Source organism: Triticum dicoccoides, chromosome 4B (assembly GCF_002162155.2).
Source record: "Triticum dicoccoides isolate Atlit2015 ecotype Zavitan chromosome 4B, WEW_v2.0, whole genome shotgun sequence".
Taxonomy (NCBI): Eukaryota; Viridiplantae; Streptophyta; class Magnoliopsida; order Poales; family Poaceae; genus Triticum; species Triticum dicoccoides.
Genome location: NC_041387.1, coordinates 9,021,192 through 9,035,645, shown reverse-complemented (window position 1 = coordinate 9,035,645; position 14,454 = coordinate 9,021,192). Strand labels below are relative to the sequence as shown.

The window sequence follows — 14,454 nt, the reverse complement described above, 5'->3', positions numbered from 1 at the left end:
GGTCATCAACACTCGTGGTTTTTGTCGATTCTGGCCCGTTTCATGGACTATTACTCACCGTTTTGGGGTCCCGAAGCGATTTCCATGGTTGTCAAACCCCAAGGCGCCCTTCCGTATCCGTCATCAACAATCGTAGTTTGGGCCGACTCTGGCCCGTTTCTTGGACTACTACTCTGTTTTGGGGTCCCGGAGTGATTTTCAAGATTGACGAACCCGAGGGTGCTTTTACGTGTCGGTCATCAACAATCACAATTTTGGCCGATTCTTGTCCGGTTCGTGCACTATTACTGACAATTTTGGGGTCCCAGAGCGATTTCCATGATTGACGATCCCCGGGGTGCGTTTACGTGTCCGTCGTCAACACTCACAGTTTTGGCCAATTCTGACACGTTTCGTGGACTATTACTCACCGTTTTGGGGTCCCGGAGCGATTTCCATAGATGTTCAAACCCAAGGTGCGCTTACGTGTCGGATATCAACACTCATAGTTTTGGCCTATTCTGGCCCGTTTCGTGGACTATTACTCACTGTTTTGGGGTCCCGAAGTGATTTCTACGATTAACAAACCCCGGGGTGCGTTTACATTCGGTCATCAACGCTCATAGTTTTAGCCGATTCTGGCCCTTTAATTGGACTATTACTCACTGTTTTGGGTCCAGAGTGATTTCCTCGTTTAACAAACCCCGGGGTGCGTTTATGTGTCGGTCATCAAGACTGCCCGTTTCGTGGACTATTACTCACCGTTTGGGGGGTCCAAAATCGATTTCCATGGTCGTCGAACCCCAAGGTGCGCTTACATGTTGGTCATCAACACTCACAGTTTGGCCCGATTCTAGTCCGTTTCTTGGACCATTAGTCACTATTTTGCGGTCCCAGAGTGACTTCCATGATTAACGAACCACAGGGTGCGTTTACGTGTCGGTCATCAACACTCATAATTTTGGTCGATTCTGATCCGTTTCGTGCACTATACTCACTGTTTTGGGGCCCCATAGGGATTTCCACGGTTAATGATCCCGAGTGTGCGCTTGTGTGTCCGTCATCAACACTCACAATTTTGGCCAATTCTGACCCGTTTCGTGGACTATTACTCACTGTTTTGGGGTCCCGAAGCGATTTCCATAGTTGTTGAACCTCAAGATGCGCCTATGTGTCGGCCATCAACAGTTGCAGTTTTTTGCGATTTTGGCCCATTTATTGGACTATTACTCACTGTTTTGGGGTCCCGGAGTAATTTCCACGATTGACAAATCCCGGGGTGCGTTTACGAGTCGGTCATCAACACTCATGGTTTTGGCCGATTTAGCCCCGTTCCGTGGAATATTACTCATTGTTTTGGGGTCTCGAACTGATTTCCATGAATACTCACGATTTCCACGAACCCCAGGGTGCTTTACGTGTCGGTCATCAATACTCACGGTTTTTGCAGATTCTAGCCTGTTTCATGGACTATTACTCACCGTTTTGGGGTCCCAAATCTTTCATGGTTGTCGAACCCTAAGGTGCGCTTACGTGTCGGTCATCAGCACTCACTGTTTGGGCCGATTCTGGCCCGTTTCTTGGACTATTACTCACTTTTTTGGGGTCCCGGAGTGATTTCCACTATTGACGAATCATGGGGTACGTTTACGTGTCGGTCATCAACACTCGCGGTTTTTGTCGATTCTGGCCCGTTTCGTGGACTATTACTCACCATTTTGTGGTCCCAAAGCGATTTCCATGGTTTTCAAACCCCAAGGTGCGCTTACGTGTCCGTCATCAACAATCGGAGTTTGGGCCAATTCTTGCCTGTTTCTTGGACTATTACTCGGTTTTGGGGTCCTAGATTGATTTCCACGATTGACGAACCCCGGGGTGCGTTTACGTGTCGGTCATCAACACTCACAATTTCGGCCGATTCTGGTCCGTTTCGTGCAGTATTACTAACCGTTTTGGGGCGATTTCCACGATTGACGATCCCCGGGGTACGTTTACGTGTCCGTCGTCAACACTCACAGTTTTGGCCAATTCTGACCCGTTTCGTGGACTATTACTTGCCATTTTGGGGTCCCGAAGCGATTTCCATAGTTTTTGAACCCTAAGGTGAGCCTACGTGTTGGCCATCAACAGTCGCAGTTTTGGCCGATTCTGGCCCGTTTCATGCAGTATTACTCACAGTTTTGGGGTCATGGGGTGATTTTCATGATTGATGAACCCCGGGTGCGTTTATTGGTTGGTCATCAACAGTCGCGGTTTTTGTCGATTCTGGCCCCCGTTTCATGGGCTATTACTCACCATTTTGGGGTCCCAGAGTGATTTCCACGTTTAACGAACCCCAGGGTGCGTTTGCATTTCGGTCATCAACACTCACACATTTGGCCGATTCTGGCCCGTTTCATGGACTATTACTCACCGTTTTATAGTCCCAAAGCGATATCCATGATTGTCGAACCCCAAGGCGTGCTTACATGTAGGGATGAAAATGGAATGGAAACTTTCCGTTTTTCCGGCAAAAAAACGTGTTGGTCGTGAAGACTCGCAGTTTGGGCCGATTCTGGCCCGTTTCTTGGACTATTACTCAGTTTTGGGTTCCGAGAGTGATTTCCCCGATTGACGAACCTTGTGGTGCGTTTATGTGTCGATCATCAACACTCGCAATTTTGGCCGATTCTGGTCCGTTTCATGCACTATTGCTCACCATTTTAAGGTCCCATAAAGATTTCCATGATTGATGATCCCCGGGATGCATTTAAGTGTCCGTCGTCAACACTCACAGTTTTGGCCAATTCTGACCCGTTTCGTGGACTATTACTTACCGTTTTTGGGTCCCGATGTGGTTTACATATTTGTTGAACCCAAGGTGCGCTTATGTATCGGCCATCAACAGTCGCAGTTTTCGCTGATTCTGCCCCGTTTCTTGGACTATTACTCAATGTTTTGGGGTCCCGGAGTGATTTTCACGATTGACGAACTCAGGGGTGCGTTTACGTGTCAGTCATAAACACTCGCGGTTTTTGTCGATTCGGGCCGTTTCATGGACTATTATTGACGGTTTTGGGTCCCAAAGCAATTTCCATGGTTGTCAAACCCAATGTGCGCTTACATGTCTGTCATCAACAATCGTAGTTTGGGCCAATTCTGGCCCATTTCTTGAAATATTACTCAGTTTTGGGGTCTCGGAGTGATTTCCACGATTGACGAACCCCGTGGAGCGTTTACGTGTCGGTCATCAACGCTCACAATTTAGGCCGATTCTGGTCCCTTTCGTGCACTATTACTCACCGTTTTGGGGTCCCGGAGCGATTTCCATGATTGACGATCCCCCGGGTGCGTTTACGTGACCGTCGTCAACATTCATAGTTTTGGCCAATTCCGGCCGGTTTCGTGGGCCATTACTCACCGTTTTGTGGTGCCGAAGCGATTTCCGTAGTTGTTGAAACCCAAGGTGCGCTTACGTGTCGGTCATCAACACTCACAGTTTGGCCGAATCAGGCCCGTTTCCTGGAATATTACTCATTGTTTTGGAGTCCCGAAGTGATTTCGACATTTAACAAACACCGAGGTGCGTTTACGTGTCGATCATCAACACTCACTGTTTTGGGGTCTCAAAGTGATTTCCACGATTGGCGAACCCCGGGATGCGTTTACGTGTCGGTCATCAATATTCACAATTTTGGTTGATTCTGGCCCGTTTCGTGGACTATTACTCACCGTTTTGTGGTCCCGAAGCGATTTCTATAGTTTTTGAACCCCAAGGTGAGCCTACGTGTCGGCCATCAACAGTCGCAGTTTTGGCCGATTTTGGCCCGTTTCTTAAAGTATTACTCACAGTTTTGGGGTCACAGAATGATTTTCACGATTGACGAACCCCGGGGTGCGTTTATGTGTTGGTCATCAACACTCGCGGTTTTTGTCGATTCTGGTCCGCATTTCATGGACTATTACTCACCGTTTTGGGGTCCAAGAGTAATTTCCACGATTAACGACCCCCAGGGTGCGTCTACATGTCGGACATCAAAACTCACATTTTTGGCTGATTCTAGCCCGTTTCATGGACTATTACTCACTGTTTTGTTGTCTCAAAGCGATTTTTATGGTTGTGGAACCCCAAGATATGCTTACGTGTTGGTCGTCAAGACTCGCAATTTGGATCGATTCTGGTCCGTTTCTTGGACTATTACTCAGTTTTGGAGTCCCGAAGTGATTTCCTCGATTGACGAATCTTGGGGTGCGTTTACGTGTCGGTCATCAACACTCACAATTTTGGCTGATTCTGGCACGTTTCATATACTATTACTCAACGTTTTGGGGTCCCATAGCGATTTCCACGATTGACGATTTCCGGGGTGCGTTTACGTGTCCGTCGTCAACACTCACAGTTTTTGTCAATTCTGACCCGTTTCGTGGACCATTACTCACAACTTTGGGGTTTCGAAGTGATTTCCATAGTTGTTGAACTCCAAGGTACGCCTAACTGTCGGCCATCAGGAATCGCAGTTTTGGTCGATTTTGTCCCGTTTTTCAAACTATTACTCACTGTCTGGGGGTTTCCAGAGTGATTTCCACGATTGATGAACCCCGAAGTGCGTTCATGTGTCGGTTATCCAAACTCGCGGTTTTATCGATTTTGACTCGTTTTGTGGACTAATGTACTATTATATAATCTTGTAATTGAATTGGGGCGTGGCTGGATCTCAATCGATCGAGACTTAACCAATTCTCAGTCAACAACAACATACGAAAAAGAAAAAAAAAGAAAACAAAATTTTGCATAGATCTCCACGTAAGATGTCACGGATACGGAATCGAGTGCGACCGAAATTTAGCAATCCCGAATTGTATTCCATAAAAATAGAATCTGGAGGGCGGCAACTGAATCTCAATCCTTCTTTGACTCTGCATATTCCTCCCGTCAGAGAGAGAAAACAACACGCGAGAGAGAGAGAGTGAGAGCGAGGCCGCCTCCGTCTCCACTTCCGTCGCTTTCTCGCCGCCCAATCCCCGCGTAAACCGCCAGAACCCCGATGCCCTTATCCGCCCTCTGATCGAGATTGCTTGGCTCTCGGCGCCGCCAAATCCCTCCCGATGGCATTGCAGATTGGCGGCGGCGGCGGCGGGTTCCGGAGCCTGATGCGCCGGAAGCCGGTCGACTCCGACAGGGCCCGCGCCGGGGGGCAGCAGCTCGCCAAGGAGCTCAACATCCTCGAGCTGGTCGCGATCGGTACGGCGACGTCCTCCTCTCCCCTCCCCTCCCGTCCGCTTTTTCTGTTCTTTTCTGTCCGCCGTTCTTTTCCGTGGTATATTTCTGCAACGGAAAAAGTGAGGCCTTTTTTGGGTTTGGGGACTGTGGCGACACTGCAGGTTTCTTGGTGGAAACTGCTCTGTTTAGTATATTCACGGGCCTTGGATCAATCTCCATGGAGCCGCTAGATTGATTAATTTGGAGTATTTGCTTTGTTTTTTGATTAATGTGCTTATATGCATTTTAACAATTGTTTACTTAGAGCAGACCTTTTTTTTTTTAATCTGAAGAGCAGACCTTTTCTGAAAACATGAGAGTTTAAGTGGGGAAGTGTGGCTTATTCTTTCTTCTGAAATAACAAAAATACAAGGGAACAATTTTGCCATGGTACTCTGTTTTTTTCTCTGCGTAAACAAATACCGTAAATAAAACAAATCAATTTTTACATTATGCTTATAGTAGTATTTTTAGAGGGAGAAAAAACTGGAGGCTTATATTAGTTGTGAAAGGCATTCAGATGAGTGGACTTGCTCGTGTGTGGCACAAGTTCTATTTTTGGCAGTTGTTTTGTTTCAACCTGTTAACTAGTGCTGAAATCAATAAAGATTCAGAAACAAAGGTAGGCCCTTGTTGGTTGGCCACTAGAAGGTGATTATCATCATACCGTAAACCTTGGTATTTTCATGATTTTGTGCAGTATGCTCATTAGCTTCAATCATAGTTCCACTCATGTTGCGTACTTGTATGCTGTCTCCTTGCTTAAGCACAATTGTGGTTGCAGAACTTATTTTACAATCTGCTGCAAAAAATATAATAAAATAAAACAGCCACAGAAGTAGGAATGTTTTTGTTAAACAGAACGGTAAATAGGCAAATCTTCGATAGAAAAATGGCATTATGATAAATTCATAATCCGGCAGAGTATCAAATGGAGCCTGATGATTGAGATTCTAGATTTAATAAAGTCTTTTCCCCCAATACATGGAGTGCTTGTGTGGATTGTTTATGATATATTAAAGATTGTTTCTGAACCCTTGCATTATCTACCAGGGGTTGGTTCGACAATTGGAGCTGGAGTATATGTTCTTGTGGGAACAGTTGCCAGGGAGCATGCTGGTCCAGCATTGGCAGTTTCATTTCTGATAGCTGGAATAGCTGCTGCACTTTCAGCATTCTGTTATGCCGAGCTTGCTAGTCGTTGCCCCTCTGCTGGAAGCGCCTATCATTATTCATATATCTGCATTGGCGAAGGGTAAAAATTACTGTCCCCACGGCATAGATTGCATTCTTCAGAGATGAAGTATTAGCTGTTTGATATTCTATACCATGGTGAACTCTGTTATCGTGTTACATTTATTTAAGATCTTAAGGCCAGAATGATCTAACATGGTTCAACGTTGTACTTATCTAGTGTTGCCTGGCTGATTGGCTGGTCTTTGGTGCTGGAATATACTCTTGGCGGATCTGCTGTTGCTCGTGGCATATCCCCCAATTTAGTGAGTGTCACCTCTCTTCCTTAGAGCTTTGTTCTGTGGAATTTTGGTCAATGCTTGAACTACCGCTCTGCTAACATTCCTTATTTTATGAACTTTCATTTCTCTTTTCAGGCCTTGTTTTTTGGAGGACCAGATAGCTTGCCATGGATATTAGCACGGCATCAACTTCCATGGTTTGACGTTATTGTTGATCCCTGTGCTGCTGCTCTTGTTCTTGCTGTCACTGCTTTATTATGCCTAGGGATAAAAGAGGTTGGTACTTTGCTCAGGTTATAAGGTTGCTCATTTCCCCAAATATAGGACCATCAATGGTGTATTCCATTTGAATTACTTGCAGAGCTCATTTGTACAAGCAATTGTGACGATTATGAATGCTTGTGTGATGCTATTTGTGATCGTAGCTGGTTGTTATATTGGCTTCCAGATTGGATGGGAGGGCTATAAGGTTACTGACGGGTATGTACCCTGAAATCATCTGGTATTTAGCATACTGCAGAGGGGTTGCTAGTGGAATAACACTGCTAAACTTTTCAGGTATTTTCCATACGGAGTAAATGGAGTGCTTGCTGGATCAGCAACTGTTTTCTTTGCATACATAGGCTTTGACACAGTAGCGAGTACTGCCGAGGAGGTAAGGAAGGTCCCACTGAATGACTTTGTGCACTTCCGTTAAGGAGATATATATTGACTTTTGTTGTTATTGTTGCTTTTACTTTGATCGACAGGTGAAGAACCCACAACGAGATCTACCTCTGGGAATAGGAGCAGCATTGTCTATTTGCTGTTTCTTGTACATGATGGTCGCTGTTGTTATTGTTGGGATTGTACCGTATTTTGCTATGGACCCAGATACACCTATTTCATCCGCCTTTGCAAAACATGGAATGCAGTGGGCAATGTAAGGACTCAATTCTCCTTTTGTTTGTGCTGTTGGCTATAATGGTCATCTAGCGTGCTTTTGACTGAATTATCCACTGTGTCTTTTATTTTATTTTAGGTATGTTGTGACAACTGGTGCTGTTCTTGCACTGTGTTCAACCTTGATGGGCTCACTTCTTCCACAGGTATACAAACACGTCGCTGTGACTCAAACTTGTGATAATTAGCAGTCTACCCGTAACATTTAGTCTATATATAATTTCCATACTAGGGGCAGCTACTTTCCTGCAGTGCGTAGGTGAACCTAGTCTTGTAGCTAGCCGAAGCTGAGTGACTTCCAAAATAGTTGCTAAACTACTTGAGTTTTTCATCCTCACAGCCTAGAATACTGATGACCATGGCAAGAGATGGACTGCTGCCATCTTTCTTCTCTGATGTGAACAAGCACACACAAGTACCTGTCAAGGGCACAATTGTGGCTGGTATCTGTGCTGCTGCTCTGGCCTTCTTCATGGATGTTTCTCAGTTGGCAGGAATGGTAAGAAAACATCAAGCCGTTTTCATTTGCATACTTTGAGATTTCATGACCTTCCACACACCAAAAGTAGTTAACAGCACTGCATAGATTTATTTAACATGGAAGAGAAATTTAAACGCTTGACCGTTTCAGGTCAGTGTAGGCACACTCCTGGCGTTCACCATAGTAGCAGTATCGATCTTGATACTCAGATATGTTCCTCCAGAGGAGGTGGTCCCTCTATCATCATCTCGGCAAGAATCAATGGGTTTGAACCAAGAATATGATGAGGAAAAGGGTAGGGATCCACTTGGAGATGAGATCTGCGACACATCTCAAATAAAGGATTTGATTATGACAGAAGCAATGAAGGACCCTCTTCTCGAGAAGAAGCAACACAAAGGTAATGCGCACACTGTTGCTTTCATATTCAAACTAGTCGTTCCATTTTTCCCACAAATAGTGTGCTTTGTATAACGGAAGCTAACCAAGATGAATGGCCTTTCCTTTTAATAATATATTAGGCACGATGGATGAGATGAAGCGTCGAAAAATAGCTGCTTTCAGCATAGGCTCTGTCTGTCTGGGAGTTCTGGTCCTCACTGCTTCAGCTTCTGCCACATGGCTACCTTTGTAAGTATGCATATAGTTGGGAAAGAGATACATATGCCTCATTGTTTTATTTAAGAAAATGGAAGCTTTATTACCCCCAGCCTATGTGCCATAGATGAATGCAGCAGCATCTAACAAATATATGTTTGTTTCTTATTGTCAGCCTACCGCTTTGCATTGGTTGCATTGTTGGTGGTGTGCTCCTTATACCTGGTCTTGTTGTACTCTGCTGCATTGACCAAGATGATGGCAGACACTCTTTTGGTAATTCTGGAGGTACATTAAACAGCTTGTCCTTTTCTTATTCTTCTTTAAGTTAAAGAGGATGCATGTTTCTTTAGGCTGAACTCTGTCTTTGCTGCAGGATTCATGTGCCCCTTTGTTCCATTTCTACCTGTTGTATGCATCCTCATAAATACATATCTGTTGATAAACCTTGGGTGAGTGCACATCTATCTTTAGATGCTTATTTCGCTTCCCTTTTTCCGTGATTTATCCAGAAAGAACAATCATGTTCATTGTGTTTTTCAGCGGAGATGCATGGCTGAGAGTCGGCATATGGCTGCTGATAGGTGTTCTTGTCTACATATTCTACGGGCGAACCCGCAGCTCGCTAGTCGATGTTGCGTATGTCCCTGTGGCCAAGGCCGATGTACGCAGGAGTTCATCTGGTTTCATGTCGTAGAAAAGAAAGAACCGTCACATCTTAGAGCTGACAAAACCTTACCGGCCCTCAGCTGCGCATAGATGCGTAGTCGGATATCAGCCAGCCCGGAAGGGCATGTTGAATTGTTGGAGCTTAGTCAACCACAGGGTCTCATTGATGCAGTTTTTTGGGGGCGTGCATGAGAAAGATCAGCTTACAGACTAGAGTTTGGATTGGGTAGTCTAGTGTGTGATTGTTTGTAATTCATTCATTCATGTAGTATAAGCAAGCAAGCCCCTTGTACCCGAACGGGTCAATACTGACTGAAAAGAGATGATGGAATCTTACAGAAATTGCAACAGAAACCATTCTTTCAGAGCTTCAATACAGTTATTTTACCAAAAAGAAAGAAAGAAATATATATGTGCATTTGTTGTTTTATCTCTGTTTAAACTTGAAACGAACACGATGAAGTCGGACGGGACAAATCAGAAATGTCTGGAGGTCTGAATTTTGGATAGATCACTGCTAGCTACAGTACAACAGAACTTGTTGTGGTTTTAGTTTGAATTTGAACTAAAACACGACAAGTATTTTGAAACGGAGGGGGTACAACAGAAACAAAAAACTAGCTAGTACTCCTTATTGAATGGAGGGAGGACGATCCCTGTGACAAAGGACTGGAGCAGTATCATCGCTCTCTCGGGTTGGAAGGCCGGGACCATGTGCCCGGCTCCTCTCACGGTGGCGAAGGTGAACCCTCCGGCGTACCGCTGGACATAGCCCCCTACCTCGTGCCCGGCCGTCCATGGACGCCACGGCTCGGTGACGGAGAGGTTGAGGTCGTGGATCGTGTACTTGGTGCCGGTGAAGGGGCAAACGGAGTCGAAATCCCCACTGAAAATCAATTCGTCAGTCTCAGCATCAACAAGAACCAAAGTGTCCCGAGCTCATATGCATCTTAAATTGTCTCATGGACTACCTGAAGAGCCATATGGGCAGGCCGTGGTCGATTAGCCGTTTCAAGGTTGGCACCATGGTGTCCGGTGAGTCCTTGAAGTCCTCAAAGGATCTGCACAGCACAAGGTTAATCAGGCCAGTTCAAGAATGAAAGAAAAGTAAATTCAAGTACCAGGTAGCTCATCAAAAAAGCTATCTTCAACGCTAGCTAACCTGCAATCGAGCCATTTGGTTTCTCTGGCATGGAGAGCCTTCTGAACTTGAGGACTATTGAGGTAGGCCTTGGTAGGCAGATAGCTGCATGGATCATACCCGGGCAACTGAAAAGGATGTATGTGCGTGCGTTCATAAGGGTGAGTTTATATGAGCCTCTGCGATTATACTGTGTTCAAAAAAATGGGGGAAAACTCAATAAAACTTGCGCGAACTGTTCATTTTTTTTTGGTTACGTACGTAGGTGCTGGAATAGTAGGAGCCGTTGGTGTCGATGATGCATGTGGGAGCGTATATGTTATCGTGATCCAGGATACCGTCCTGACATTCGGTAATAGCGTGGTAGCACCTCGCGCTGATGGAGGAGTCGTTGATGCTGCAGCCGCCAGCAATGTCGGCCCATACCTCGTCGGAGATGGCACCGTGGCTCCACAGGTACTCGTAGTGCCCTATGAGGTTTTTCATCCTGTCGAGGTAAGGGTTCCCAACCATGATGCCCTTGAGGTTAATGGTGTTGCTGCTGCTGTTGTGTGCTAAGATGGTGGCGGCGAGTTGGGGGATGTAGTGACCGGCGTAGCTTTCCCCAGTGATGTACAAGGGGCGTGCCTTGTACTCGGGGAACCTGTTGAGCCAGCTGACGAGGAAGACGTAGGCGTCCTGGGCAGCCATTGGATCCCCCATCCCGTCGTAGTCGGAAGACGTGTTTGAGTAGGAGAATCCTACGCCGGCGGGTGATTCCAGGAAGATGACGTTGGCCACTGCAAGTTTTGATGGTGCAAGGTACATAAGGTTTTGATATGTACATTTACAAAGTTTGACCAATTTGATAGAAAACACCACAAACATTTAAAATAACAAATATTAAAATATTCAATGATGAATCTAATAATATTGATCAGATCTAATGTATTGGAGGCAGCAGAGTGACATTTCAAAAGCGAAATGGATGGTTACCGTTGTTCCAGGCATACTTGTTCCTCGTGAGGGTTTTGCCGTCCCTGTCTGCACGGAAAGGGCCCAACTCTCGCATCGCTCCATGGTCGAGCGATGAGCATCCAGGCCCTGCTCCACATCAAACCTCCCTCCCATGTTGCAAGTGTACTTTCACGGTGCAACATAATTCACACTAGCTAGCTGTAGTGTCTTTCTTACCTCCGTTGAGCCAGAGGAGGAGTGGTTTCGCCGTCGCATCGCCGGGCGCTTCAACGAAGTAGTAGAAGAGAGCACGGCCATTGTGGCTGTCGACGGCCACGTACCCACCGTACTGGTCGAAGTCGACACCCTCAGGCTGCCCCGGCAGCGCCGGGATCTTGTCGGCCACCTTCAGAGCACCGTGGTCGGAGGCGGGGTACTCATCTGTTCGGAGGCTGCCGAGAACCGACTTGTCATATAAAGTAGGATCATTAGTGGTGGTGGTGGTGGTGGTGGTGTCTGTTCTTCTAGATAAAAGGAATTTGGTTAGATGGGCCTCCTGAGATGCACGGGCGTGCAATCCCAAAGTGGGATTAAAAAGCAAAAGGTGCAATGCAGCAGCAGCAGTAAACTTCCCCATATATCGTGTGTGAGTGAGATCGATGATGGTGGAATCGTGCGGTTTTTTTATAGGCCATGGAGGCGTGGAGGTTGTGCTATATTTTTTGGGAGTGTGTATATATGTATTTATGACCAATACTCCATATCATCTGCACAATATCAAATCCAGATCTACCATGATACTATGTTTTATAACTATAGATTGGATGGATATTTTTTCTCGTATATATTCAACAGAAATGTCATGCTTTCATTATATACCAAAAAACTATAAATACATCAAGCTAGTAGTATCGAACATCTATAAAAAATGATAAAACTATTTGTGCGGCGCCATCCCTTCTCTTTCTCCCACAGGCATACAACCAAAGATATGAATCTATGCAAGCAGCGTTTTATCATGCGTATATCAAGATTAAATGAAATAACAGAATTATTATACGAAAAAGAAATGACTAAAAATAAAAAAAGGTGCACCAGCCGGGAATCGAACCCGGGTCTGTACCGTGGCAGGGTACTATTCTACCACTAGACCACTGGTGCCTCGATGACATTTTTATTTGAAGATTATATAAGATGACAGTCTAGACCACTGTTCAGCTTCGATGCTGATCAACTAATACATGTGCTGATCCCTATAGCCTCCATGGTGATCCCCGTGGCCAGCGAGCTCCGCCTCTCGTGATACTTCTTCTTTACCACGGGCGCCACGATGTTCTCCCGCTGGTGCTTCTTTTCTATTTTCGTTCATCAGGTTTGTCGAGTGTTTACCGACCGGTTTCCGCCGACTTTCATCACCCGTTATTTCAGACAAACATTTTAGGAGCTCCTATATATCGAGAATGGGCTTCCACAGATGAGCCCGACGCGGTTTTCAGTAATGTGGTGTGCAACGGGAAGAAGTGTATGTGCAAACAAGATCATGTTCGCCGTGTGTGCAACGAAGGCATTGACATGCAGAGAAGATTTTTGGATTGCCCTTTCAAGGTTAGTTGTCATAGTTTGTATGTGGTTGACTAGCTAAAAATTAAAAGAATCTAACAAAATCGTGTTTCTTGCAATGCACATGATTACAGGGCATGTGCATATTTCAAGTGGCTTGACAAAGAAAGGGAGGGGAGGGCAAGAATTGTTATGAGGGAGCTTGCTAGCGAGAAATTAATGCTGGAGAAGAAGATCAAAATGAAGAAGGCTCGGAATGAGAGGTTCAAACTGGAGAGGAAGACGATAGCCGCTAGAATGCACAAGTATCAACTACAGTCCAAGACTAGCATGCTAATATGTGATGTTTCCATATTTTGTGTGTTGTTTGCCGTTGTGTTTACAGTAGTTGGCAACAAGTACAGACTGGTTTAACCGTATAAGTGTGATATAATATTTGCAAAATATTTTGTTGGACTAATTATGTACAAATATGTCATACTATTTTTTCTTTCATGTCATAGAAGGCATGAGCATCACTTGTAGTCGCGTGCATGCCTCAATGTTTTGTTGGACTAGTTAACATATGCTCTAATATTTAGTACATATTAGTGCATACAGTAATTAGTCCGGCAAAAGATAAAGATTTTGCATATGCGTGACTACATGTGTTGCCTATTGGCTTAATGTCACCTGCATAATAAATTATGAGAACAAAATAATATAGTTTGTTTTTTAAAATTCTTAACGGCGACGAGCAGGAAAAAGAGCTTGACAATGTTATTAGTCACAACAATGACAAACAGGAAAAAGCGCTCGCCGCCACTGGTGTGACAATGTTATTAGTGACAACAATAACTTACAGGGGAGCAAGTACTTTCTCTTTATATGTGGGATTCTAAGGAATAGGGAACGGAACAAATACATTTGTTTGGACCTCCTACCATGGTGCGTACGAGGGATTGACTCCCCTTTATCTCTCGGTTAGTTAGGAGTCGAGATCAATATTCCAATATTCTCCCCCTTGATGGTAATATTCATTCATTATAAGTCCATCCTTAATAGAATACACATACCAAAATCAAGTGTTGTAGTGACCAGTTAAATGCAAGCGAACCACAATACTTATAGTATGATCCAAGGGATTAAGCTTTTGGAGGTTCTGGTAGTTTGCTTGGGTGCTTACTTGTTTTCTTTGATACATAGTCACTAGTAGAAAACAGGGCTTTGGTCCAGGCCGGGTTAGCCCATTAGTCCCTGTTCAGTCATTAACCGGGACTAATGTGAGCATTGGTCCCGGTTCATGCGGCAAAGGCATTAGTCCCGGTTTAAATGGGACCTTTAGTCCCGGTTGGTGGCACGAACCGGTACTAATGGGTGCGATGCCCATTAGTACCGGTTCGTGGCACGAACCGGTACTAAAGGTTAAGGCATTAGTACCAGTTCGTGGCACGAG

The 14,454-nt window shown here is 45.1% G+C and overlaps 2 protein-coding genes and 1 non-coding gene across 3 annotated transcripts in view; 1 reads left to right on the top strand and 2 right to left on the bottom strand.

The window, feature by feature from the left end:
* The first annotated feature begins 4,892 nt into the window (after window positions 1-4,892).
* On the top strand, window positions 4,893-9,739 carry LOC119294539 (cationic amino acid transporter 3, mitochondrial-like). Its single transcript, XM_037572741.1, has 14 exons — window positions 4,893-5,200; window positions 6,272-6,473; window positions 6,633-6,717; window positions 6,829-6,969; window positions 7,055-7,173; window positions 7,252-7,348; window positions 7,443-7,615; window positions 7,715-7,781; window positions 7,976-8,134; window positions 8,267-8,516; window positions 8,638-8,746; window positions 8,889-9,001; window positions 9,090-9,165; window positions 9,257-9,739. Exons 1-14 carry the CDS (start codon window positions 5,065-5,067, stop codon window positions 9,408-9,410), a joined length of 1,881 nt encoding a protein of 626 aa, XP_037428638.1. The 5' UTR covers window positions 4,893-5,064; the 3' UTR covers window positions 9,411-9,739.
* Window positions 9,740-10,003: 264 nt separating this feature from the next.
* The window catches only part of LOC119292414, an 8,762-nt gene continuing 4,311 nt past the window's right edge, over window positions 10,004-14,454 (bottom strand). The window contains exons 7-12 of the mRNA XM_037571263.1: window positions 11,697-12,087; window positions 11,499-11,606; window positions 10,785-11,302; window positions 10,545-10,651; window positions 10,354-10,443; window positions 10,004-10,268 (exon numbers count right to left, since the gene is read on the bottom strand). Coding sequence (XP_037427160.1) covers window positions 10,004-10,268; window positions 10,354-10,443; window positions 10,545-10,651; window positions 10,785-11,302; window positions 11,499-11,606; window positions 11,697-12,087 — 1,479 coding nt within the window. The remainder of the gene's footprint in view (window positions 10,269-10,353; window positions 10,444-10,544; window positions 10,652-10,784; window positions 11,303-11,498; window positions 11,607-11,696; window positions 12,088-14,454) is intronic.
* TRNAG-GCC lies at window positions 12,550-12,620 on the bottom strand. The gene has a single exon. It is a non-coding gene; the product is annotated as a tRNA-Gly (tRNA).